We start from the raw sequence: 25,933 nt of genomic DNA on the forward strand, positions 1-25,933 counted from the left end.
TATATATATTATATATTATGTATTATATATTATATATATAATAGAATAATAAATCAGCCTTCTGAACCATGGAGTCAAGATTCCCATCTCTTCCCTCATCCTGGGACCTTTGCGAACACCACCACAGGTTTCCTGTCAGAAACTGCACTGATGCAGAGTAGGAAATTGCTTTCCAGTAGTTACATCATGTTCAGCAGGGTAGCAACATTCCTTGGCACAACAATCTACAGCCAAGTGCCATTTGCCTTATTATATATTTATTTTTTCCATTGCTGGAAAAAAAAATGCTGCCGAGAAGTTTCTTTTAAGGACTTTAAAGGCCTCCCCTCTGGTGTAATGTACATAGAAGAGGTGCTGTGACTGCAGCTGTAATGAGCAGCAGCGTGGTGACACGGCCCCTGCTACAAGCAGTGATGGGACAGGAACATCTGGATACCTGGGTATAACCACAGGCCCCAGCCAGCCTTCTACCCTTCCCAGGCAGAAAGGGGATAAGCCCCACTTTCTTCACTCCCCCCAGTTACTTGATTCCAGGTCCAGCTTAGCAACATACCAGGGAGAGAGATGTACTGACCCACAGGTGACCCAAGGGAACAGCAGCAGTGCCTCTAGTTCATTCTAGCCTCCTGTGGAGTATGCAAGAATTAAGGTCAACACAACACACACACACACCCACCACTGAACTGGCAGATAAAGGTATCAACACTCTTGTATTAAAGTGCAATTGAAAAAGTTACAAACATTCATGGTTGATTTTTTTTTTAAATACAGAGTTGTTAGAATATCTCTAAGTCAGAAAAAGTGTTTATAGATGAGGAAACTTACTTCCCCCCACGTGGAACTGCTTTAAGAATTCATTCTTTTAAGTTGTGCAAACCTGACTTGCAGGTGGGCCCTGCCATACAGGGAAGTAAGAGGGAAACACTCCTTTCCCCTCCTTGTGAAGGTAGGGAGGCTGTAGGAAGAAGTACAGTCACCCTATTAGGATAAAGGTAAAGGATCACAAGGGTCTCCACCAGACTAGAGACTCTCTTCAGAGCAGGTTTAACTTCACTATGACCTAAAGAAAAAGGAGAGGTTGCGGCTGAGCAGCCAGAGTCTCTGCAAGAGAGCCAAGCACTGGAAACTCCCACCCAGACAGCAGCTCCCAGCCGAGGGCACTGCACCTGTGAGCAACCAGCTGTGGCATTACAGTGCCCACCTGCCCACACTGCTCAGGTGTGGGCACACACAGCCTGGCTCCAGCAGCTGAAGGAAAAGATGAAGGCCAGTTTTCCCCTGTGGAGGTAGCACTCAGCACAAGTTTGGTCAGCAGAGGGAGCCAGGGCTGCAGGACTTGTCTCCTGACAAGGCTACTGCCAGGTCATCTGCCTAATGTAACGTACTTTGCTCCAAGGCAGGCAGCCTCCTGTGCAGCACTTGACTCCATTAGGCTGCTTGACACAGGATCCTTGCACAGACATGGGACCTGCTTGGACAGGGAAAAGACAGACTGATCCTCAGGCCTGCCAGTCTATGAGCTCACTGCCCTGAGGCACACCTTTGTTTGCTCCTCTATTCAATGGCTACAAAGACAGGTTGATTGGGACCCATCCCCTTCCCTCTTTTGTAGCCAAACAGCTTCGGCATCTCTTCGAATGCACTTCCCAAGGTAATGACCTTGTTATTCCAGAATGCCACACACTTCCAACACAATACAGCATGTCCAAAGCCCCATCTCACACTGAATTTAAGGACATTTAACACCTTTCTAGGGCACCAGAGGATCTGGGCAGGGAACCTCATAGCTCTCTACACCTTTCCTTCCTGTATGGGGCTTCAGAAGTCAAAAGTTTGGCATTCCAAGTTGTTTCACTCCAACAAGATCCCAGAGCCTTCACATTTTAGTCCTAGATTAGTCATGTGATACAGTTTAATAAGTCCATCTCTCTCCTCAAGCCAACGGCAGGGCAAAAGGTTAGTCCTCTGACCCCATGAGACAAAGCAAGTAAGTAGGAAAGTGCTGTTGTCCTGCCTTGTGTTGCCACTGGATCAATGTTTAATGAGGGCAGGTGCTCAGCTGCCCAGCACTATATCTATTGCAGAGAAACAGAGATCTAGAGATATGCTAACTTGAGGGGTATTAACAGCCAAGTTGTCTTCAGGGAGAGAGAATGTGGGAGGCTGGCTGCAATTTCCTTCTGCTAGTTGTTCTTCTTATCCTCAGGAGGTGCATAAGGAGGTGGCTGATCCTGGAAAGAGACACAGTAGAGTCAACAACCATGCTTGTTTTATGGCCAGCTCTTCCCAGACATTCCCAGGCTTGGCTCACCACCAATGAGTGCCCTGCAGTGAGCTACAGGCAGAATGAAGTCCTATGCTTTAAGCTGCCATTTCATCACACCATTCCTCTCTGGTATCAGCTGTGTTCCATGACACATAACATTTCTAGGAAAAGTCCCCTCAAAGCCAGGTAACAAATGGTCTACTGCAAATGAACCATTTAATGTGTTTTAAATGCCATTCTCCCTTCCTGTCCAGGGCTTTGGTCCCTGTTGAAGCTCTAGCTCTGACCCAGCAGACAGCAAACCCCGGGCTGAGGGCCAGCTTTGCTGCTCCATCAGTCTCCAGCCTGCCAGAGCCAAGCAAGGCAGTGAGGGGCACAGCCAGACTGCCATGTACCAGATGGAGGCTACAGACAACCTACTGGCTGCTACTGACTGAACAGTAAGAGACCTCCCTGTCCCTGTGCAGCCCAGAAAGAAACCAAAACAGAAACCCACATGCCATCATCCTTAAGTGACCTATCCTTCTTTAACTCTCCTCATTTTCAAGCCCAATGGATGCAGAGAGCTCTGTGTTTTCTCTGTGCCCATGCAAGTCTGTTATGCCTTTAGGAGTAAGACAGGAAGTAAATGGCTGTTAATGGATCAATCTTAAGGCCCTCCTCCTTTCCTGACTGAAAAATTCACCAGTCTTCCTCATGGGAGCCTCTCTCCCATAAAAAGGCATTCTTTCTGTCCATGTTCAACATGAAGGTACACTAGACTTTGTAAGAAAGCAAAGCACCATCTCTGCTAGTGCCAGAGGAGGGAGTAGGCACATGAAGACCAGGCATGGCACTCACCATGGGCATGTACACATTGTGTGGGTTGGCAGGGTTGTAATATGCACTGGAAGCTGCTTCCATGGCCTTACTGCCTCCTGGAAAGGAAGGAAAAGAAGCCACCTTAAATATCTGAGGCAATGGCCCTAGTCCCAGAGCCTTCTCCCCAGCTTCACAGGCAACAAAGGCCCAAGGAGCCAACAAAGGCCCAAGGAGCCAAGAGGAACTGCAGCAAGCTGGGTTAGAACCCAGAGCAGCTCAGGAAAGCTGGCTAGGGCTGACCACCAGCTGTGCAGTGCAAGGCAGAGCAGCTCCTTACAGAAGACTTGGAGCTACTGCAACAACAGCTTCTGCACCCCATGCTGTGCCCAAACCCACTTGCACCCAGACCCTGGCAACCACCCAATCCCATTTACCTGGCATTCCTGGGCTCACCCAGGCTGGGGGAGCTGAGGGGCCTGAGGATTCTGCAGGAGGTGCCCCAGAGTAGGGTGGTGGAGGTGGCATGTACACGGGGTTCATGTTTGGAAGTGGTGGGTAAATACCTGAAAAAGACAACACCGGGCTGATACTTCGGACCGCAGACCACGAGACAGAGAGCTCACAGGCCTGACAGCACAGTAGCTGGGACAAGAGCAGTGGTAAGGGAAGCTCTCCAGGCCTGACAGGGATGCAGACAGATTTGATAATTTGCTAATGCCTGTCACGTCAGCAGGCAATCATTCCCTACCAAGCAGCAGCACAATTTGTAAACGACATTTTCATGTAACTAGAACTATAGTGACACATGGGTGTCATCAACAGCATGTGACAGATTTCTGCAAGGACAAGGGTCCTCGATGGAGACAAAACTACAGCAACCCTCAGTGTACCACTGTCACTTCTTCTCAGCTGACATCAGAGGCAGTCCCCATGCACAACTTGCAAACCTGGGGTCTGGGCGTAGGGGTAGCCCATGGGCTGTGGAGCCGGTCCGTAGGCGCTCCCTGCAGGCGGCGCATAGGGGTAGGCTCCGTTCGGGGGCGGAGGGGCCACGTAGCCCCCGGGAACAGGGGCGTATCCTCCGGGAACAGGGGCGTATCCATAGCCAGGGCTCTGCAGAGGAACCCCACTGGAAGCTAAGGAACACATGTTTAGTAAGCCAGACATCTTTTCTTAGAACTAAATGGAGAGAATAAAATGAAAATAGTCCTGTTATTTTCTGTTATTTTTTTCCTGTTATTTTCCTGTTTCCCCTTATGTAGATTCACTATATAGTCCCGGCATAGTACTGTGCCTGAAAAGCATTAGTCACAGAGTGCTGAAGGAAACCAGCTGCAAAACTACAACCTCACAGGTCCCAGTCCCACCACAGAGCTCCCACTGCTTGAAGGAAACACCACTCTAAAGCAAGCAGCAGTACAGCGTGTTTTCCTTTAATATACTTTCATTCTGAAAACAAGTATATTTTAAAACACACATTTTTTAAAAAAGAAAACTTCATCAAGAAAAGAGTTCTTGTTCCTCCATTTGAAAACTTTAAAAAGAAATTGTTTTTTGAAACTTATATTTGCCCTCTCCAAATGTGCACGTTAGCTTTTCCCATCTTACTGCACTAGTTTAGAAATGAGCTGAGAGCAGCTAAGTGAAGCAATTTTTCACCATCACATATTTCAACTTTTTTCCAGTAGAAATAAGGCTCTGTAGAAAAACGTGGTCCCCCCTCGGAAGCCCAAACCCCAGAACGTTCTGACTGCACAAAGTACTAAAAAGAAATAAAGAAAAAGGATTGAAAGGGAAACCAAAAGCTCCCCTGGAAAGAGAAAAAAATACTTTGCTGTGGAAGAGGGCCTAGGGTACCCCTCTTCCCATGAAGTTCAGAACAAGAGCAATTTGCTTACTAACTCAGACAACCATGAGGGAACCACAGGATCTGAAAATCCCTTACCACTAGAAGCAGCTTTCATCATCAGCTGTCCAAACTCAACGGCTCCTCCACTGTTGAAAGTCAGTTTAAATGTCCCCTGCCCTTCCCAGCCACCTAGGAGAGAGAATTACGATTGAATCCAAGCCAGCAAAATTTTATACTTCAATTATTATTTTATGCTTCAATTATTATTCTGTTTATACTTCAATTATTATTTTCTTCTTTATTTCAAAACTATTTTGCATCCTATTACAAGAAGGAGTCATGGCACTGCTATCAGATGTCCCCCAAAATAACATCTCAAGAGGATCAAGAATTTATTGTTCTACCCTTTGAAAGGCAGAGTCATGTAGAAGCAGCCTACTCTAGATACAAGGTTGTTTTGTTCTTTCTTGAAAGGTTTAATGGAACCTAATAAAGAACAGTGTAAAGATGGAACATTTATTTCACTGAGGATATTAACCAAAAGCCCTCAGATTAAGTTTTATTGATATCCTCAGTGAACTACAGATCAGGATCTGCAACTCAAGCCAGGATTTAAATCAAATGTAACATCTTTAATCTCACTGACACATAGAAGCTCTGACAGATTTTTAAATGCTGAGGCATAAAAGCAACTTCTCAGGGAAAAAAAAAATCAAGTAGGCAATGTCTTGCAAGGCAAGTAAGACTGCTTGGTTTTTCTAGGACTTTTTGGGATTTAGTGGATTTTTTTGGTGGAGGGCACTTTTTGTTTTTAACAAAAAATAGGTGTCATTTCAATATAAGATTTACCTTCCTTGTCTAACAATTAAATTAGTATCAAGAGAGATAGTCTCTTGGGGACAAAGTAGAAATAAAGTATAGAAATATAACAAAAGAGCCCATCATGGATAAAGTCATTTCTTTGGAGATTCACCTCTATAAAATCACTGTCTTAGTATGACTTCAGCCCAAGAAAGTGGGCTGATCCACAATCCACTTTACAACATTGTTACAAACAGAAAGCAAAAAGAATACGCACTTCATATGTCATGAAAATGCACATGAAAGGGCTGAAGAGGGAAGAAATTTGGACCAAAAGCCGTGCTTCCAATCCCTGTTTATCTTTTGCAATTCCCCATGTGGTCATAAACACTTGGTTAAGTGTTACTGTGCCTCCATGATCAAATTGGGATCAAAGCTAAATCAATGATGGACAGCAGACTCCCAGATCCATGCAAACCACACCCAAAGGGCTCTTGACTTCCAAAAAACCAAAAGTGGATGCTAATTCTAATTCTGTGTATCAGTAGGGTGGGTAAATGACCAAGGCACCAGTCCAAGCTTTCAGGTCAAAGAAAAACAAGCACATCGGGAAAGTGAGTAAACACGACACACAAAGCTAGACAGGAGTTAAAGAATCACACAGAACTCATGCTGGGCAAGTCAGTCCCTGGCCTGAGGGCAGGAAGTAACATGGCAGCAGTGGCCAGAAGCGCAGGAGAGGGGAGTTAGCCCAGTGTGGACACACCAGCTATACCACCACAGCCACTCTGCCATTGCTGTGCACATCATCTGGTCTGGTGCTCAGCAAAAATGGGCTGCGATGCTTGGGAAGAGCTCAATCTGCACAGCACTGCACGTACCTCCGGCCTCGGCCTGGATCTGCCCCTTGATGTAATTGGCAGAGAAAACGGGCTGCTCGATGGAGCATCCTTTCACCAAATAGAACGGCATCATGAAGGACAGCATGGGATCCTTGCCCTTGGTCACAAAGATCATCTGCAAGAGAGCAGGGAATGCTTCTGAATTACTTGAGTGCCACAGAGAGAGTGATGATGGAGCTCTCACTGTATCAGCATTCCAAAAAGAGGGTGACTTCACCTCTAGTATGAGTATGCACTGAATTATTTCACAGCTTTAACACTGGGGATCCCCAACAGATTTGATGGCACACGGCTCACTGACCTGAGGCACGTACAATCCAAAATAATAAACCACTTAAAACACACCTGCACATTTACTGAGTTTTACTGCTCTGCTTTTTAAGGATAATCTATGACAGTCCGCAAAGGAAGTATGATTGACTGACACATTATATGAAATATATTCTCTAGACAGTGATTTCCAGGATTGCATGTGCCTTTGTAGGTGATTGGGATTGTGGCATAGGTATGGACTATCCCATTTCCACCTTTCCTTCTCCTACCTAGTGCTGTCAGTGGTCCCTTCCACAACAAAAATCCCTTCTTCTATCATCAACTAGATTTCTGGTTTAAAGTTTACAAGATCCCTTGAGAAAGAAGCAACCCTGCTGGCATCAGACTTACCCTGTAGGGGGTGAGATACAGCATTCCTTTTTTGGTGCCTTTGAAGATTTCAGGCTTGCCTGTCACGTCACTGAAGGAGAGCTCCACATCTTTGCACTGTTTGAGGACACTGCAGGAAGAAATCAGACAGATTGGAGAGACCAACTTGGTGACAGCTCTGACACATACCCTCATCACACAGGGCAGGGAACAGCACAGCAGAATCTGAGCAGTATCCTGAAGTCCTGCTGCAGCCCCTGCCGTTTTGGCTTTGAACAGAGAGGGGTGATTTATGCAGACTGGAAGAATCCACGCTCTCATCTGAGACAAGCCCTGCCCCTCCTTCCACAAGGGCACCTTTAAAATACAGGGGGGTTTCTGTCTCCAACGGTGTCAGACTGAGGAATTCCACTCTACACACCAAGACCCCCAGCCCAAAGATCAGGGCACAGAAAGGGCTGAGGTGTCAGAAACCATCCCCTTGATGCCAAGGTGTAATCTCAGAGCATTCCTCCCTCCCTAGCCCATGCTGACATCAAGCCCTCTGCACTGGAAAACAGCACTGCTGTGGCACCACACCCACTGTGCAAACCGAGGAGGTGGCTGCACTGGAAGCCTCAGGGCTGACCCTGCCTCAGGTGACTTGTGCAGGCTTTTGTAGTAAACAGTACCACGCTAAGGAATGATGCAATGAGGCAGCAGAGTCAGCAATAACGATGTCACTGCTGGAGATCTATGGGAACAGTAGCAGAGCTTCCTAATGACACAAACCCAAATGAGAATTGTGAATGGTGCAGGGTCAGGGGTATAGAGCAGCATGAAAAAGTAAATATATTTCCAAAAAAAATGAGGCATCTTGGGAAAGCACGTCACTGAGTCTGTGGTGCAGATCAAAACATACCACAGAGTAAGAAAATCTGCAGAATAAACAAAAGAACCTTGAGGGTGATAAACCTTCAGCATATTACAGTGGCAGAAGACTCCAAGGTGTTTTGTGGTTCAAGAGCATGAAAACCAACGTGACAAAACCCTAAACCAGCACAAGCCTGAATGAGCTGGATCTAAAATAATCCTTATGAATTCTGCTCAGCATACTGTAGAAGTCAAATAAAGTCAGGAAACTGTGCAATTATTTGGGGAAGGGAGGAATCTTCAGGGCCACCATATGGAAAAACAACCAAAAAGCCTTATAGTCTCAGGTAGTTTGCTGTTTAGGGAAGAGAAGAACACTGTAGATGTAGATGAAAAATGCAGCTACTCAAGAATAAACATGTTGAAAAGTCCAGCTTTGATAAGAAAGAACAACCTGACCAAGAAATTCTACTGGAGACTACTTCATAGCTGAGCTAGATGGAGATTCTCAGACTGGCTGGAAGGGACAGATTTATGAGACAGCAGAGCTCTTTCCATTTCCAAAATGCAAGGGGGAAACACATATTCTAAGCTAAACACAACCATCTTTTTGACAGCTTTAATCTTACCAGAACACTCCCTCAATCATGTCTTGTAGCAGCATTTCACATAATTTTGCCTCACTGGGAAGAATTTCTATGCAGTCATTGCAATGTTTACTGCTTTGCAGCTACTCACACAAGCAAATAACATGGAGCCACACCACAGAGAGTAACGAGGCTGCCGAACCAGTCTGCACCTGCATGCCTGTCCAGGGCTGTCACAGAGACTGTGCACCCTGTGGAGCCACACTGCCCTCACTTGTGACCGAGCAGCACCCCAAAGAATGTATGGTTTAATGATCTCAAGCCAATGTGAAGGCTATTCCAGCCCATTCCAGTGCCCCACCACCCTCAGAGTGAAGAATTTCTTCCTAAAGTTTAGCTTAAATTTCCCCTCTTTCAGCTTGTACCCATTACTCCTTGTCCCAGCACTGCAGCTCCTGATGAAGAGCCCCTCTGTGCCTTCCCTGTGGGTCCTGTTCAGATACTGGAAGGTCGCAGTGAGGTCTCCACAACAACCTTCTTCTCCAGGCTGAACAGCCCCAATGTTCTCAGCTTGCCTTCACAGAGGAAGTGCTTCGTTCCTCTTACCAACTTTGTAGCCTTCTCTGGACTTGCTCCAACAGTTTAATATCCTTCTTATGCTGGGGACCCCAGAGCTGGATGCAGCACTGCAGGTGAGGTCACATCAGAGTGGAATACAGAGATAGAACCACCTCCCTTGACCTTCTACCCACGCTGCTTCTGGTGCAGCCCAGGATTCAAAGGGTAGAGAAATCTCAAAGCTTTAACATGAGCTCAACATGTCAGAGAACCTTCCCGGCTGAGGTATGAGGAGTCAGCTCCAAACTCAACTCAAGACGGAGCATATTGTTCAAGTGTAGTGTTCCTATTGATCACCAGACCCAAACCAACTCCTTTGATCCTTTTACTTCGATGCTTTACTGGGCCTCGGGTTTCTAGGATTTCTCGTGCCAGGATGGTGGGAGCACCCAGCAGGACCGGACTGAAGGCCCAGTCTGTTCAGCGGGCCGGTCAATCCCCGCTCGGGGCGAGGCAGGCTGTGCTTCCACGGAGAGGCGCTTCTCCGCAGAGGAACTCTGAATTCAAGTTCCTCACTTACGAATTCAAGTGACCAAGACTCCCACCTTAAACAGTCTCTGCCGCTCTGCCGTCACTAAGTGCTTGAGCTTACAAAACCCCAATTCCTTGACTTTTACGAGCAACGGTAGCCGCAGTCTTCACCCAGCACCCCCGCCCGCCGGAGCGGCTTTAAGGACGCCGGAGCTCCCGCGGTGAAGTCGCGGCAGCTCTACGGACTCCAGCCAAGCCTGCCCGCCCCAGCCCGCCCCCGCCCTGTCAGGGAGCCCTTCAGTAACGCAGACCCCCGGCCGAGCCGGGCCTGCGCGGCCGGCCAGGGAACGGGGGTCGCCCCTGCGGGAGCCTCCCACCAGCGGGCCCCGCCGTCCCGGCCCCGCTGAGGGGACAGGGGGCGAGGAGGCCCCGCCCGGCCCCCCGGTACCTCTCGGCATTGGGGATGACGACACCGCCCTGCTGAGAGTGGTTCCTGTTCAGCGCCATCTTTGCCCCGCCGGTCCCACCCCTGACCCGGTGACGGTAGTGACGTCACATCCAGCGCGGCCCCGCCCTGGGGACGCGTTCCCGCTGGCCCCGCCCCCCGCGGCGCGCGCGAGGCGGAAGTGAGAGGGAAGCGAGGCGGAAGTGAGAGGCGGTGCCGCGTCCGTTTAATGGCGGCCGGTTGCTCTGAGGGGCGGTCCTGCCCGGCCCCTCCTGGCCGCACAACGGTGAACAACACACACTGTGCCTACACGCAGTCCTGCTCGCTCCTCTGGCTCTCTCTGCTCAGGGCAACCACGTCTGTTCGCTGCCGTAGTTGCCTCGGTGGAAGTTGTCCAGCATTTGCCGTGCTTGGCAAAGTTTTTCTGGCGAACGGCTTCTGTGCTGAACGGCTTGTGAGCCTCCGAATGCGCTGAGCGGGCCTCTCTGGTGTAAGGTTTAGACTCTTCCCCTCAGCAGCATCAGTCGGGATATCTCAGGGGAAGAGCTGACTTGCTGTGGTCATCCTGGAACTCAGCTGGTGGCGCTCGATTCAGACTTTTCGCAGCTTATCCATTCACAGAGGCTTCTTCCCAACAGTATCTCCCATTGTCATGCCACGTGGGATTTTTTATTTTTTGTATTTGCCGTTTGTAGACTTCCTGGTAGGATATCGGCATGAGCAGATGGCAGTGAGGAGTACCTGAGCATGTTTTTCTCACAGCTTGTACGGATCATTTAAAAGTAGTCTATGATCCGACAAGAAATTACAGAGCAGGGTGTAAAAACCACGTTATTACAAAGAAATAAAAATTCTTAAACCTATAGGGCAAAACACACAACCTTGTCCTTGAAATCCACATTGCAGGCAAAGGAAAGTCTCTCTTCTGTTGCGTGGGTCTGCTTTGCTCTCTTTAGGCAGGGCAGCATTGTGTCCATGCCCTAACCCCTGGCTGGGCCCAGAAGTCATAAAGATTACTATTCTGTAGCCCAGGGTGAAGGGATGAGACGTGGCTTCGTGCTTCTGTGCTGTGAAGAAGCAGAGCCCTGGCAGTGTCTTTGACGAGGTTCACGTCTTTGATGTCCTCGGGCTGAGCAGGGCCAGCTGTGTGGCAGCATGGGTGGCAGCATGGCCAGGTGGTCTCTGAAGGGGTCCATGGAATGGCTGCTGGCACCGGGGACAAGGCTCCTGCTCCCTGCAGGACCAAAGAGCCTGGTGCAGGGGGAGGGTGTGCAAGGCTGCACGCACACACTGCATACAGGAACACCAGGAGCTGTGAGCGTGGGTGGGGAAAGGACGTGGAAGTGCAGGAATGGCCCTCACGTCCCAGTGCTGCTGAGAATGGCTGATTGGTGTGGACAGGTGGGAGTGAGAGTGAAGAGAATCTTTGCTTTGCAGTGACAGCACCAGAGAAAGCCACACGATGGACACATGCTCCTGACAGTTTTGCTAAGGCTTGGAGACCCCCACTGCCAGCCCCAGCACCCACACAGCTCCATCAACCAACATCAAGTTTGACTTGAGTCCTCCTCTGCTGCTCATTTGCTGTTTTCTTCCTCCTCCCTCCAGTGCCAGCCTTTCCAACCCCCATCCCAAGCCCTGCTCTTCCCCCTGCTGGGTGCCAGGCCATGGCATTCCAAGTGTGGCTGGCAACTCTCCTGGAGGGGACAGTCCCTGCCAGCCATGTGACATGCAGAGACAGGCAGACACTGCCAGCCTCAGGACATCTCTGGTCTTCTCCCCTCCTTCCTTCTGCCCAGACAGCCCTGACACTTTTGACCTCGCTCAGGGACACCCAGACTGGGCCTCTTTCTGCTCACAGGTCTTTGCCTTCCCTCCCCATCCCCTCCAGGGAAAGGTAAAACAAAAGCTTCTGAACAGGACACAAAAGCACATTGTTAAGAAGGTGTGAGAGCTTGGGAGAAGGAGGAAACAGCCTGGAGAAGAGAAATATTCAAGTACTTGGAGAAATGAAGGAGAGACTTAAAGGATAAAAAACAGGAAAGAAAAGAAGGAAGAAAGCTACGGAGGGCTAAAAGGGAATGAGGACAAAAGCACAGGAGTGGAGGAGGAGATGGCGCAGTAGGAGAGCAGAGGAACAGCACTGCTACAGTAGCAAATGCAGCCATTTCAATGAGGAGAATGGGGAAGAGGTGTCTCTTGTGCCCCACCCTGGCCCAGTGCTTCTCAATCCATGGCTGTTTGCACTCCTCCAAGATCCCCAAGGTGCTATGCTGAGTGGAGCTGTCCCTGGGGGGGGGTCCCAGCAGGGACCCGCTGTGGCACTGTCCTCCCTGTGCTCACACAGCAGCGGGGCCATCTGTGGGGAAGGGTTTGGCCAGGTGCTGCTGGAGAGAGACCACTGCAGCAGGGGCATGGGGTGACCCCAGCACAGCTTGGTCTGATCTGCACAGAGTCGAATGCCTGTGACACAAGCATGGCTTTTGACCTTCTTGCTGGGCAGGGCAAATGCATCCTCTGCAGCAGGAACACGTTCTTTCCCCCCGGGTTTTGCTTCTTTTGGAAAATATATCCATTTTCCCCAAGTACTTTGATGCTTCTCAAACAGATGCTACAGGCCAAGAACTAATTCTGTCTCCTCCCACCAGTCACTTGCTCTGAACCACAAAACAGTGCCAGTCTTCTCTCATCTACCCTGTTCCAAGCTGTCATTTTCCCTTGGGAAGCCACAGCAAGAAAAGGGGATTAATTGCCAGGCCACCATGCCCTCAGACCAACCAGCTGCCTTTACACCCATGGAAGATCCAAGAGAAATCTCTGCTGGCATCTCTTGAAACATGCATGCATTGACTCCACCATCTCTCCCAGAGTCTCTCCTTGCCTTGTGTCCAAGTGATAAAAACAGGACTATAGCATGCCTCACACCTCCCCCCTCCAAAATCCACACCCCTAGAAATCCTTCCCCCCCACCACTATTTCCCCCAGACAAGATACACAGCTGAGACACAGGAAGGAGAGCAGGGAAGCTGGGGGACAGTGCACTGTGCACAAGCAGACCAAGGATGGGGACACTCTGGGAGGGCCGGGGGGATGCCCTGTCCCTATCTGGCACACAGGGAGGCACACGCACGCCGCACACTCACACTCGCATCCTCTCACTCCCACGTGCTGCAGAGACAGGCCCGTGGCTGAGTCAGGGGTAGCAGGGATGGGTTGTCTGGCCAGAGTCACCAGTGACCATGGAGGGGGAGGCTCTTTCACAGGTTACTTTCGTGGTTTTCCTCTGTCTCCACAGTCATGGGGGGCAGCCCTCCGTTGTCATTCAGCCGTTTGGCCCTGTAGGTCTCATAGTGGATGTTGTGGGTCACTTCTTTTAGGTCCTGAAGGTGGGTCCTGCAGGGGACAAAGTGGGTTGGGAAAGAGGATATCATAGCCAATATCAGAACAGTAAGTATTATTCTTCTGATGATAATTTTATTCCCCAAATAGATGGAAGATTTTTTCAGTCAGTCAGTTTAGCTAATTATTGTTGCCCGTCTTTCTGTATGGATAGCATGGGTGCCATCGTACACAACTGAGAGCTAGAGCATCAGCATTTGAGAACACACAGGCAGGATGCAGGACGTGGGCTGAAGTTCCTGGCTGTGCTTGCCAGTGCTCTGCCCTTCTCTCACCTGTGCAACTGGCCCAGCCACTGGCCCTCCTGGTGTGTCAGAGCAGACTGGGGCTTATCTGAAGCAGTGGTGAGGCAAGGAAGCAACAGGAGGTGTATCAGGTTCACTGCAGATCATAAGCTGCAGAATGCTGCTGTGAGTATCATCCCTGACCTCCACTCACAGCCTGGGGGCTTGGATTGTTACAGGCTTTGTGATGATCATTTGGGTAGGATGTTTTTACTGAAAGACTTTGGAAAAGCAGCTCTGCTGCAGAAGGTATTACAAAACAAAAAGAGGAAAGTAGGGTGATGTCAAAGCATTGTACCTGGCCAAATGTCTCAATTGCACCATACCCACAAGTGGAATTAGCCACAGGGCTTTGATTTTGAACTGTGTTTCTTTTTATAGGGAAGAAAGGTCACCCTGAATCTACAGCTCTCCTGCAGAATCTGTGCTGAGGCAGCTTCATGAAACAGACTAGAAATAAGACAGGACAATGAAAGCTATTGAAATAGGAAGATTTTCACTTCCAGCTGAGATGTTCCAGCACATCCTTCAACCTGGAAGGAAACACAGTCTAGGATGTGGTAGTGACCTCTTTATTACTGACCTGTTGTCAGCAGCAAATAAAAGTTTTTGCAACCAGAAGGGATTTTTTTTTTAAACTTCCTTAATGGGAGTTTTTGCAACCTTGAGAGGGGTGGTAGTAACCTGGTTTTTTCCTGGCATCCAGCTCATACATGAAAACTAGCACCTACCTGACACAGTGCCACTAAGAGAGGCACTAGAATATCTACCTCTTAACTCAATCCAACCCTACACCACATAAGCTTTCACTGCCTGAAATTTACTTTATTTCCCTTTTAGTGGGGGCTATTTAATTCTGACTGGATCTCAGGAAGACTCCCAGCTCCTCAAGAGCAAACTGGTGCATGACCATGACCTTACCTGATGACAAAATCTCGAAGTAGGGCAAATTCACAGTGATTGAGGTTTTCCACTGAAAAGAAAGCAAGCAATTGTTACATTTGATTTTTTCAACAGCCCCTTTGTGGACACAGAGCATGGGAAAGTCACTTCCATGGGGACAGGTTCCAAGTGGGTAGAGCTTGCATACTTCAGAAAGGACAGACAGTTGTCTGAACGCCACACTGTCGAGCATTGGGGAGACACACTAAGAGCAGTCACACATGAATTTTCATTTGAAAACCAAGACAACCTCAGGAGCTTAGCTTCACACATCATGGTGTTCAGAGTGGCTCCAGCTTCTGCCAGGTGGTGACAGTGGCACCATATTGACCATGGCAGTTCCCTCCTGGCACAGGTATTTGAGAATTCTCCTTTTGGCTGGTTTCAAGCAGTTTGTCACAAATGGGATGGGAAGGTAGCCACAGGACATGCTATCTGGCCCCTTGTCTATTACTGTGATCTGCAGACAATACTTTCAGCTCCCATAAGCAAGGGTTTTTTACCTTCAATGATTCCCCAAGGTGTTTTCCTGCCCAGGACTCTTTTGCCATTCACTTGGTACTCCTTGTCACTGCCCACTACTGCAAAGGGCATGCTTTCCTGCTGGGGAGAGACACGTGGAAAGATCCATTGAACCCATTCCAGAGACCAGTACCACCATGGTTCCCCATCCACCTTTCCACCTCTCAGCTCAACAAACACAAGGCCTTCTCTAAGGGAAGAGATTCTCCAGAGCAAAACTTCACTGGCTGTCCTTTTCACCCCTCAGTGCTCTCCCTAGAATTCTGGACTCTTGCTTTCCAGGTGTTCTTGCACCCCAACAAGCTGTGTGGATAGCTTGGAGCAGTGCCAAGGGCTCCGGAGTTGGGGCGGAGCTTTTCTGCACCTATCTCCAGCATTTCTGAGGAGGGGGATCACCAGAGAAGTACCTTAGCATAACCAACAGAGGGTCTGTCAGCCCAGAGATGCTCATATATATAGTTCAAGGTGAGTATTTCTTGACAGATTTGTAGTTCTTTACAATAGAAAGATGGGACTCAAATAATCCTTCCCCATAAGCCCCATGAACATTCAGCAAGTTTAATGGCTGGAATATACCGAGGAAAGCCAGAAATGCAGTAAGTATGCAGCTTTCCAGGGAAGTAGGACAGTAGGTGAAGCTATTGGGGACCCAGATATCTCTAAGCGCAGGGAGAAATTATCTGTTTCCAGAGCACAGAAAGCAGGAGACTCTGCAATCCATTGGGTTGTGCAGCTGTTCACTGCTGCTTTACTCTTCTTTACATTACAGATATCCCTGCAAAGAGACTGCAATTACCACAGAAATGGAGATTAAAAAGCAGTTTATTTCTTATGTGTGAGGGCAATAATGCTGAAGTGCAGAACAAAATGTGGTGCCCTCCTCATCCACCCTTCCCCTCCCACAATAAAATGTTTCCTACCCTGATTTTGTCGTTCTCTGTTTTATCCTCCAAGTCCTCATCAAATTCTTTCTGGGGATAAAACTCAATCCCATTTACTTCTAGTTCCTTGCGCACCTAATCAGAAAGACATTTTGGAGCACAAAGCAGCACAAACCTGAAGGGAAGGCAGTTGGCAAGGCCAGGCAAACACATCTGGGACATCCTTCCAGGGGGCAGAAGCTGGAGGGATTGTCCCAAGGAAGTGCACGGTAAAGCGAGAACACAAGGCAGCAATGATGAGGCTGTTTCCCAACCTCAGTTACTTGTCTGGCTCTCCAGTTCCCATGACAGAACATATCACAAGACATCACAAGGATACACACACTTCTTCCTTCTCTAACAGATGCCCTCAGAGATGTAAACAGCAGCATCTTTAGGACTTAACCCAACAACCCAGCGCTGGACTCTGTGCACACCCTGGGGACTGCACTGCAATCCCAGGAAGAAGGATACCACTCATTTCTCCCACCTCCAAGCCAGTGCAGGGAAGGATCCCATCCAGAAGAGGAGATACTCACTCTTTGTTTGAATTCGGTCTTCTCCTCCAAGGTCATGGTGTCAGCCTTAGCAATAACTGGGATGATGTTCACTACCTTGCTGAGATGTTTCATGAACTCCAGGTCCAAAGGCCGCAAGCTGCAGCCCAAGAAGGAACAAGATGGAAGGGGTCACTTTTTATCCTCCCAGCCGTTCATCCTAATGACTGTCCAAGAACCAGGCCACCAGTGAACCCTCCCTTGTACATACACTGCTTGGTGCCACCATGTTCTCATCTCCTTCTTCCCATCCATTCTGCCCTCTCCCAAAAACTACAGTGGCATTTCTCCCGCTCTTGTAAGCTTAGACCCTTTCAAGCCCCACAGCTCCCAAAGTTAGGCTAAACAGTGCCCAGTCCTGCTGGATCCATGTCTGAGGTGCAGCAGTGTAGGGTGTGTATCTGGCACAGAGGTACCAAGGGCTGGAGGAAGGACAAGGGGCAGTGTACGTACGAGTGCCCTGTAGGGGAGATGAAGTAGAGGCAGCAGTGCACGCGCGTGTCTGGAATTCGTTTCTTCCTTGCAATATTCACCTCCTCTTTCAAAAACTTTTCATATTGCTCGTTGATGTATTTCTCAATAGGCTCCCAGCTGTTAAAGTGGGAAAGAGAGATGAATAGACTGGTACAAATCTCCTCGTGTTCCTGCCCACAGTGTTCCCAGCTCTGACAGGAGCAAAGCAGTCTCAGGCATAAAAAAAAAATCCACCTGAAGCATCTCGCCATCAGCACAGATGATTAAGAGTTTCTGTAACTGGCCACAGAAATAAGCACTCACCGTGTAATATGTGCATACCCCCAGTCACACACACAGACCCATGGTTTCACAGTCCCACAGCCCCATTATTAGTCCCCAAGTGCAATAGGATCCCAGATGCTTTCAAGGGCCAAGCAGATGACAGTCACTCATATACCATCTTAACTTCATCCCTTTCTGGGACACAAGGCCTTGACCTTTTAAAACTCACCAGTTCTCATTGTTGATCTGGTCTCCAAATCCAGGTGTGTCAATCACTGTCAGCTTCATTTTGACACCACCTTCTTCAATGACTGGGGGAAAAATTGCAAACAATCATACTCCTCCCTGGGGACCTGCTCTGTCATGAAACATGTGTTTGTGTCCCACAAGGGAACAAGAGAGCTGTGCCCTCGTCCCTGCCCAGCAAGCATAACCAGACCAGCTTGTGTCATGCCTCAACAGTTGTGACCCTCATTTCCATGTCTGACCCCAGATTTTGGTAATATCTACACAAAAGCCACCTTACATCACTCTGTCACAGGAAAATGGATTTGTGCTCAGTCTGTGGCCCAAAGGTAGTACCTACCCTAACACAACTTCTCCCCTCTAATGCATCATCCTGAATCTGAGATGCTCATTACCCTGCACCACCACAGGAGTTGTGCTGATGCTTTGTGAGGAGCTCTGCACTACCAGGCTTGGGATGGGACCCAACAATGCAACTTGTGTAGCTTATCAAATGTAAATGCAGGTGAACATGACTTACAGCAAGGCTTAATCCACAACTGCAGACTAATGTCTTAGGTGATGAAGCCTCTCTATTTGTCTACCCCTCACTTTTGTCTGTGGCATCAGGGGCTTTTCAGTTTAAGAAAAGCCTTTTCTGTCTCTGAGGCCATCTAAAACTGTGCTTTAGCTTCCTATGGAGAAAGAGCTGCCTAATACCAAAGAACTCTTTGCATAGACTGCTGGGATCTTCTGCAAGACTATGCTGAGGCATCAGTATTGCCTCCACCCCAGCAGCCTAGCTCTTACCGTGCCCAATGGCTTTGATCTCCACTGTCTTGGGGATCTTCTCCTCCCGGTTCCAGCCTGAAGATTTGCGGCTCACCTGGGATTTGAAGAGGGTGTTTACCAGCGTTGACTTTCCCAGTCCACTCTGACCTGAGGATTGCAGAGAGGAAGCTTGTGACATTTGCCACAGCCTGGTGATGACAGCAGGCCCAAGGAACACAGCCAGACTGGCAGGGGAAGAGGCTGGAGGTGTCTCCTTGCCTTGTGCAGGCTCTGTTTTCCCTCAGAGCAACTTCTGCCTGCTCCCTCGTGCCCTCCCCACAGGGCTTGCTCTCCCACCTGGCTTCAGTCCCTGGGACAGTCCCTGGCCATGGTTCCCAGTTCCTCAGCTGGTCTCTGCCTACCTACAACCATGATGTTGAAGTCGAAACCTGTCTTCATGGTTTTCTTGCGCATCTGCTCAATGATGGTGTCGATACCGATGTAGCCCAGCAAGCTGGTGTTGATGCCCATGGGCTTCATTGGTACGACTGGTTTTTGTCGTGGCTCTGGCACCAGCTCAGACATGGCTGCTTCGTTTTTGCTGTCCACTGGTCCTGCATGGGGACAAAGATTGAAAAATCATCATGGAGGTGTAACAACAGCCTCCTTGCTTCTCTGTCACAGGGGCTGAGGGCAGCACTGAGCATTCTTTTCAAGGGCTACTGAGGATAAGTGAATGTCAAGATTTTAGTGGTAAGGCTCATAATGGAGAAACATCTACTTGAGTTTCCAGCACACTCTTCTGTGTCCCACTCCAGATGAGGAGGTGAAGGGGGTTTCATTGAGAATGTAGTGTATTGATGGCTCCCTCCAAACAGCAGGAGCAGGGGCAGCAAGGATGGCTGGGCTGATAATCAGGTGCACAAAGTTCCAGGTGTGTCTCCTTATTTTTGTCTCCTGGTTCTCAACAGGATCGTCAGTGTTTTGCCCCTCCAAGTTCACCATAAAATTTGTGATGGAACAGACTTAAAAAAATTATGTGTCAAGTCCTGGCATTGAAACAGAGTTTGGGATGTACCATGAGGACTTGCATGCTTGGCCCTTGCCAGGGGTGGCCACATTACTGGCTGTGGTGCACAGGCTGAATTCCTCAGAGGAAGACAGTGGTGGAAGTGAAAGCCTGGCCATAATCTCTGTGCTTGCCTCCCATCCATCGACCAATAGTTTTTGTCATACTCAAGAAACTAATCATCATGATCAGAAAATTAATTATCTGCATCTTTCCCTCCTCATCTCTGCTTCCTCACTTCTTCCACGTAAAACAATCGGGTGAAAAGAAAACCCTGAGGGCTTTCCAGCCTCCCTGACCCTTTTTTGGGTGATGGCACACATTGCTAGGGGCAGGCCTCGCCCATTTATCTCTGTCTCATTAATGAGTAGCTCCCACCCGCTGGGAGGAAGCGGAGGTTGGGAGAGGACAGGGCATGGAAGAAAAGCTCTAATTGGTGGGGAAGGCAGGCATGAGGGATGAATCTGGAAAGGAAGATGAAGGGGATAGGAATCAAATACCTTTCATATACAAGCCAGCTGCAAACTAGAGGTTCTCCCACTCTAATTACTTGACTCCCCCATGCTTTGTCTCATTAGAGGGTTATTTTTCCAGGATAGAGACAGAATGCATTTTTGCTTGGTAAGTACTTCATTTGTTTTGGATGCCACTTCAGTTCAAGTATCTCACACTAAATTATCCCTTTCCATCATGTTGGCAGAGGTTTTTTTCTCCACTTATCAGAATCCACTGGCAGCAGAAAAGAACATGAGCGGCTAGGCAGGCAACTGCCATTTGGTGGTGACACATGCCCCTCTTCACAAGGAAAATGACTCAGAAGTCACTGGACTGGTGAAATTGATGGCACCAATCTGGGGTTCCTGTCACAGCTTAGTCAAGCCAGGCAGAGACAGACTGAGAAGAGGTCAGAGAGATTTTGTTCAAGGACAGGGTTAGGCTGGAGCAGGCTCCATGGCTGAATGAGGACCCTGCCTGGCACTCCCACATAAAAGCTCCGGTGCTGACACAAGGGCTCCTTTACACAGTGAAGATTTTACATTTCTTATAAGCTGTAATATTCCACTGTCACGTGCTAAGGAAAGACATTGTGGAAGGGTCACCCTTGACAGGGGGAAGGGTGCCTCCACCCAGCTCCTTTTCACCGCTTCGGAAGTCTTTTATATTAAACTGGGAGAAGGAGTGAGTTTTCCCCTGTGTGAGACGATGGTAGCACAGCCACTCATGTACAGCACTGTGGGTAACATCTGAAGGCTCTTGTGCCACCTCTGTTCCACCTTGCCCACACAGGAGAGGTCAGTGGCAGGATGGCCCCCCTCCTGCTTTTCCCCACCGAGTGAAGGCACCCTGAACTATCATCAGCCTCTCCTGAAGCAGCGAGCAGCACCCTGGGGCAACCAGAGCACAAGATGGACCATTGGCTTGAGTCAGACTGGCAATTTGGAGCACCTCACGCTGCCAGGCAGCTGCTGGAGGAGGCAGCCTGCCACACCAAGTGCTTCTCAGCTGCAATCCTCTCTCACACCCATCACAACTAGTATGTGCCTTTCCTGCTGACAAAGCATCCCTTGAGGCTCCCGTTGTCTTTTTTCAGATTTATCAAAGCTGATGTGAGCCAGGAAAGCCCATCTCTCTGGTACAGCACAGGGGGCCAGGCCAGCCAGTTCTCCTGCACCCTACCCTTTACTCACTCTGCCAGGCTGCCCACATCATCTATATCCTGTATGGTTGTGTGGCTGTGCTGTGTCCCTTTTGCTGCTGCAGCGTTCTCCACATACACCCCACACAGCCCTGCTGGGCTCCTACCTAGCCCTAAGAGTGGGAGAAGAGAGAGAAACAGAACAATGAGGGAATTAGGGCCAGGGGGCTGTGGCCCCAGTGAGGCACTTGGCTACTGGAGAAATGGGGGCAAATAAACTCCAAAGGTAGAAGGGAACAGGTCAAGATGGAAAGAAAGCCCAGCTGAGCAGCTGCATGGGATGGGTGCAGAACAGGGGTCATGTGGGCTGTGACCCTTTCAGTGCCTGGGTGGTAGCTTGTCCTCAGGGAATCTGTCACCCTCTCCTTTATTCCTTCAACCCTTGTTCTTACACAGGGAAGAGGAAGGAGGGAATTTGCTGTCAGCCTCAAGGCTCACTAAGAGGTTCATAATTCATCCCTCAATCTCACCAAGGAAAGCCTCGCCCAGAGCCAGGAGATGTTGCTAACTGCTGTGGACATGATAATGCAAGACCATTCCTTTGCAAGCTTCAGTGTTGGAGCCAGGAGCTTGCAGTGACTAGGGTAGATATTTCAGATTCAGGTTCTTGGGCAGCTATAGAAAACCCTGAGACCAGGCGAAAGCCATCTGCTTTTCTCCTCTAGGTCATTTGCCTTCTTCTCTGTGTGGGGTTCCTTCCCATACAGCCTCAGGCAGGGAAGGCCCCATTTTGCAGAAATTTGCCCAGGGTTCATCTTTCTGCACATGACTTTTCACCTTTTGCCTCCCACAGATTAATTCAAGGAGCCAGCTGAGGAACAGCCTGCTGGGCTGTGCAAAACCAGGATCAGAGCTGTCCCTGAGACATGAAACATGCCTGCCTGCTCTCCTGGGAGTGGTTCTGTTTTATGTGCACTAAAGCTAATGGTTCTAGCCCCCTGAGCACACTGAGTGGCTGATCAAGGGGTGGCATTCTGTGTCCTGGGCTCATCCAGTAGCCCTTGCAGCTGTCCCCTGTAATGACTCAGTGAGAGGGCACTACAGCCAGCACAGCTGATAATGAATAGAGGGCTAGCCAAGGTTAACCACTTACATATGCTGTTTACAAGGCCCCCCTTTTCCCTGCTGCTTTGTTCTGTGTGCTAAGAGAAGCTCATTTAAGAGGGCTGTAGCTGGTGATGCCCCCCCTGCTGCCCAGATCCGGTAGGAGGTGGCCCTGGGTTGGGCTGTTAGGGAATATTATCTGGCTCACAGGAGATGCTCCATGTGACTGGATCAAGGGACGGCACAGCTTTTGAGGCAGGGACAGGCAGAACCACAATGAGTGCCCAGAGAGGTCCCCATGGTCCCAGCTAGCTCCTGCTTCTGACACCCACTGATCCACCCCAGAACCTCCTCCTGGAAGGCCAGCATATGTGGCCAGCAGCAGACACCACCACTGATCTACCACCCTTCGTGCTCTGATGTTCACAGGACCTGTGTGGGGACAGAGGTGGCCTTGCAGGTCCCTTGGGGGCTCAGGTAGTGGGGACCAACATCTACTATGTCCTGATAACCCAGATACAGTCGCATCCCCTCCCCCTGCCTTCCCATCCTTTGTCTGGCAAGAGGGAGGGAGAGCTGCAAACAGTGCTCACCACAAACCAGCTTCCAGCAAGGAAAAGCTATTTAACCCTCACATAACACATGGATGGCCTCGCTGCAGCTCTCCTCTGGTGCAGCACAAGGTTGTCCCTCTGCAGCTGGAGGCAGTGATCCTCACTCACATCTCACCCCAGCCCCTTCCACCCATTTGGCTCTGGACGTCCTCCCTGTTCCATGTAGACAAGGAACAGGGAGGAGGAATGGGTTCAAAACCTGAAGGTGGCTGGCAGAAGCAGGCCCTCAAAGGGTGATGCCAGGTTCCTAGGAAAGAAAGCAAGCAGCTGCTTCAGCAGTACAGCCTCCCTGGAGCTCATGGCCATCAGGACCTGCTCCTTGCTTTGCTTCAGATCCACAGAGGTGCTGCACTGAGCATCTCTCCACTGGAAAAATGCCTTTCCCTCCTCAGTTCCTGTGATGACCCCAGGGCATTTCTTTCAGCTGTGCAGCGCAATGGCTGAGCCCTGCCGGATGTACTGCCTGACCTCAGAGTACAGAACAGAACCATTCTCCTTACCAGATCTTTTTTCCTGGCTTGAAGATCACCCCAATCCTCTGGGCTGCTGCAGCCTTCCCGACAGCAGCCTTTCTTCCCCTCAGCACTCTGCAAAGGGCTTGGGCAAGAGCCCGGCTGCAGTGAAATCTAGGGCAGCGTGTGCTGAAGCCTCTCTGGAGATGCAGAAGCTGGAGGTGAAGGAGCTGGGCACATCCCAGCCCAGCCACCACAGCCCCAGCCATGCCCTTGGTGCTGCTCTCCAGCCATACAATCCTTGTCCCATGTCCCAGCTCACCCCCTGGGTGCCACAGCTGTATCACACGGCGAGAGGATGCTGAGCACCCCTGGACCATGGCAGCCACACCACCACAGCTGCCTGTGCCCCTGCCTGCAAGCCTGCTGGCTCCTGTGCAGATGCTCAGGGAGAGGCACAGCACATCCCCACTGCCTGTCACTGGCAAGGGACAAGCCAGGTGCCTGTGGCACTACCCAGCTGGATTATCCCTTCCTTTCAAAGCAGTGCCTGGCACTAGCTACTCCCCATCAGCACCACGACCAGCCCTGCTCCTTCTCCTTCATACAAGGAGAACAAACAGAGGAAAGACAAAGCCGAGACCGATTTCCCCCACTGCCCTCCAGGGTTATCCCTCCCCCATGCCCAGAGCTGGGCAGCGTGGGGGCACACAGAGGATGCCTGCGCAAAAAGCCCCAGCGGTGTCCCTCTGGCGTTGCCCAGCCCTGCCAAGCCTGGAGCATCCTACCTTTGAACATGAAGCTTCCTTTGTCTCCGAATCCTCTCCCGAGGGGGTGGGTCTCCCCCCACTTTTCTAGCCTGACGCTGATGAAGCAGCACGGTGGGCTACAAAGCTCCACTTGCTTTTACCTTTGTCTTTCTTCCCTGTGTCCTCTTGTCCCCCCTCTCTCCTTCCCTTCCTTCTCCAGTGGCTATTTCAGCAGAGCGGGGATGCTGGTGCTGCTCCTGCTGCCATCGTCATGTGACCTGAATATTAAACATCTCCGCAAAATCTCCCCCCGCGCACCTTCCCCCGGCTCCATCCCAGGCCCCCGGCTCCATCCCAGGCCCCCGGCAGCCTCCCTGACTTGCGGGGGGGGCATGGCCTCGGGCTGGAGGGGCCGCTGCCGATGGGGCCCCCGTGTCCTGGAGGGGCCCTCACTGCACACCCACACCCCCCCCCAGGCCTTTTCTTGCCCTTTTCCCTCCCAATTCCCCAGCCTTTTCAGCATCTCTGCTTGTTTAGGGAGGGGCATATTTAACCCTTCACAGCTTAGTTCCGGCGGGGCTGAGAAAGGGCGCTCTTTGCCCCTAGGTATTTCGTAGGATCAGGGGATTGCAAAATCTCCTTCTGCTTTCCCAGAGGGAGGAAACTGAGAATGTTTTGGTTCATCGAAAGCGATTTGCCCTTCAGCTTTGCTGTGAAGGTGAGAGAAACCTTTTCTCCTCCAGCACCGTGATTGCTGGCTGACAGCCCAAGGCGCAGAGGCAGAGCCAGCGCTGTCCCCTCTGCGTGCGTGTGTGTGCAAACCTGTGTGTGCCTGTGTGCGGTGAGCAGGGACAGGTCCTCCCACTTGGACCATGTTGGGGTACACAGGTCACATCCCCCTGTGCTCTGGCAGGCACCTCCACGTGCCCTGTGGATGTGGCTGTGCCTGGAGAGCCGTGTGGCTGCCTCTGGCTGCTGGTATCTTTGGAGGGGGATGTCCTTTCCCTGCTTTGCATGCCCTCCTACATCTGTGAGCCCTGGCCCCGACAGGCACTGTGTCCCTGTCATGCTGTGCTGGGGCACCGATATCTGGGAATGCTGTGACCCTCCAGTCAGTGGGATGACAGGAGCACCCCGTGTTCCTCCACCACAAGACAACCCCCCTGGGTGGGGGCCAGGCTGTGGGATGCCTGGCTGACTTGGCAAGGGTTTGCGGTTCCTCTTTTTGCAGTGCTCTGGGACAAAAAGAAAACTGCACCCACTTCAGGTTTTGGGAACATTTAGAATTGCCAGCAGTTACCCCGGGCTAGGCTGAGCAATGGACAGACTGGCTTCGGACAGACAGGCATTCCAGCACCCAGAAAATATCCTGACACGGCGACCACAGTTGCCCATCTCCCTGCTGAGTGCCAGGCTCACAAGCACACGGGCTGTCCCCGCACCAGCTGCTGCCCACCCCTGATTCCTGCGTGGGTCAAGAGGAAATCACTCCAAGGGGAGGAAGCCCCCGTCCTCCCTCTCATCACCCTACCTCTCCTGAAGGGTCCTGCCCCATGCTGGGCTCATGTCACCGCCAAGGGACCCCTTGGTGCCTCCCTCCCTCCCTCTGCCCTTCAGCAGAGACCCACCGGAGCGTGGTGGGGCGTAGGACAGCCCCATCTTCGCCACCGGGGTGGCCTCGGTCCCGTCAGAGCTGCAGTGTCGCTGGGGCCCCTCG

General features: G+C 50.4%; 2 protein-coding genes across 4 annotated transcripts; both read right to left on the reverse strand.

Moving 5' to 3' along the window:
• Positions 1-691: 691 nt before the first annotated feature.
• Positions 692-10,321, reverse strand: WBP2NL (WBP2 N-terminal like). Its single transcript, XM_054280044.1, has 8 exons — positions 10,238-10,321; positions 7,283-7,391; positions 6,599-6,734; positions 5,013-5,105; positions 4,015-4,203; positions 3,502-3,630; positions 3,107-3,183; positions 692-2,231 (listed from the first exon to the last, which is right to left on the reverse strand). Exons 1-8 carry the CDS (start codon positions 10,294-10,296, stop codon positions 2,184-2,186), a joined length of 840 nt encoding a protein of 279 aa, XP_054136019.1. The 5' UTR covers positions 10,297-10,321; the 3' UTR covers positions 692-2,183.
• A 2,299-nt stretch (positions 10,322-12,620) lies between these two features.
• SEPTIN3 (septin 3) lies at positions 12,621-24,514 on the reverse strand. 3 transcript variants are annotated; one of them, XM_054280021.1, is made up of 10 exons: positions 24,256-24,514; positions 19,015-19,206; positions 18,632-18,760; positions 17,826-17,907; positions 17,312-17,449; positions 16,841-16,958; positions 16,302-16,397; positions 15,363-15,459; positions 14,839-14,890; positions 12,621-13,627 (listed from the first exon to the last, which is right to left on the reverse strand). In XM_054280021.1, exons 1-10 carry the CDS (start codon positions 24,263-24,265, stop codon positions 13,492-13,494), a joined length of 1,050 nt encoding a protein of 349 aa, XP_054135996.1. In that variant the 5' UTR covers positions 24,266-24,514; the 3' UTR covers positions 12,621-13,491. The 3 variants fall into 3 exon arrangements, with proteins under 3 accessions (XP_054135996.1, XP_054136006.1, XP_054135987.1); XM_054280031.1 differs by having other exon boundaries at positions 15,363-15,462; positions 24,378-24,513; XM_054280012.1 differs by having other exon boundaries at positions 15,363-15,462; positions 24,256-24,513.
• Positions 24,515-25,933: the final 1,419 nt, after the last annotated feature.

The sequence above is a fragment of the Melozone crissalis genome, unplaced genomic scaffold (assembly GCF_028551555.1).
Source record: "Melozone crissalis strain CALT ecotype California unplaced genomic scaffold, PUWL_Pcris_2 ptg000004l_1, whole genome shotgun sequence".
Classification (NCBI taxonomy): domain Eukaryota; kingdom Metazoa; phylum Chordata; class Aves; order Passeriformes; family Passerellidae; genus Melozone; species Melozone crissalis.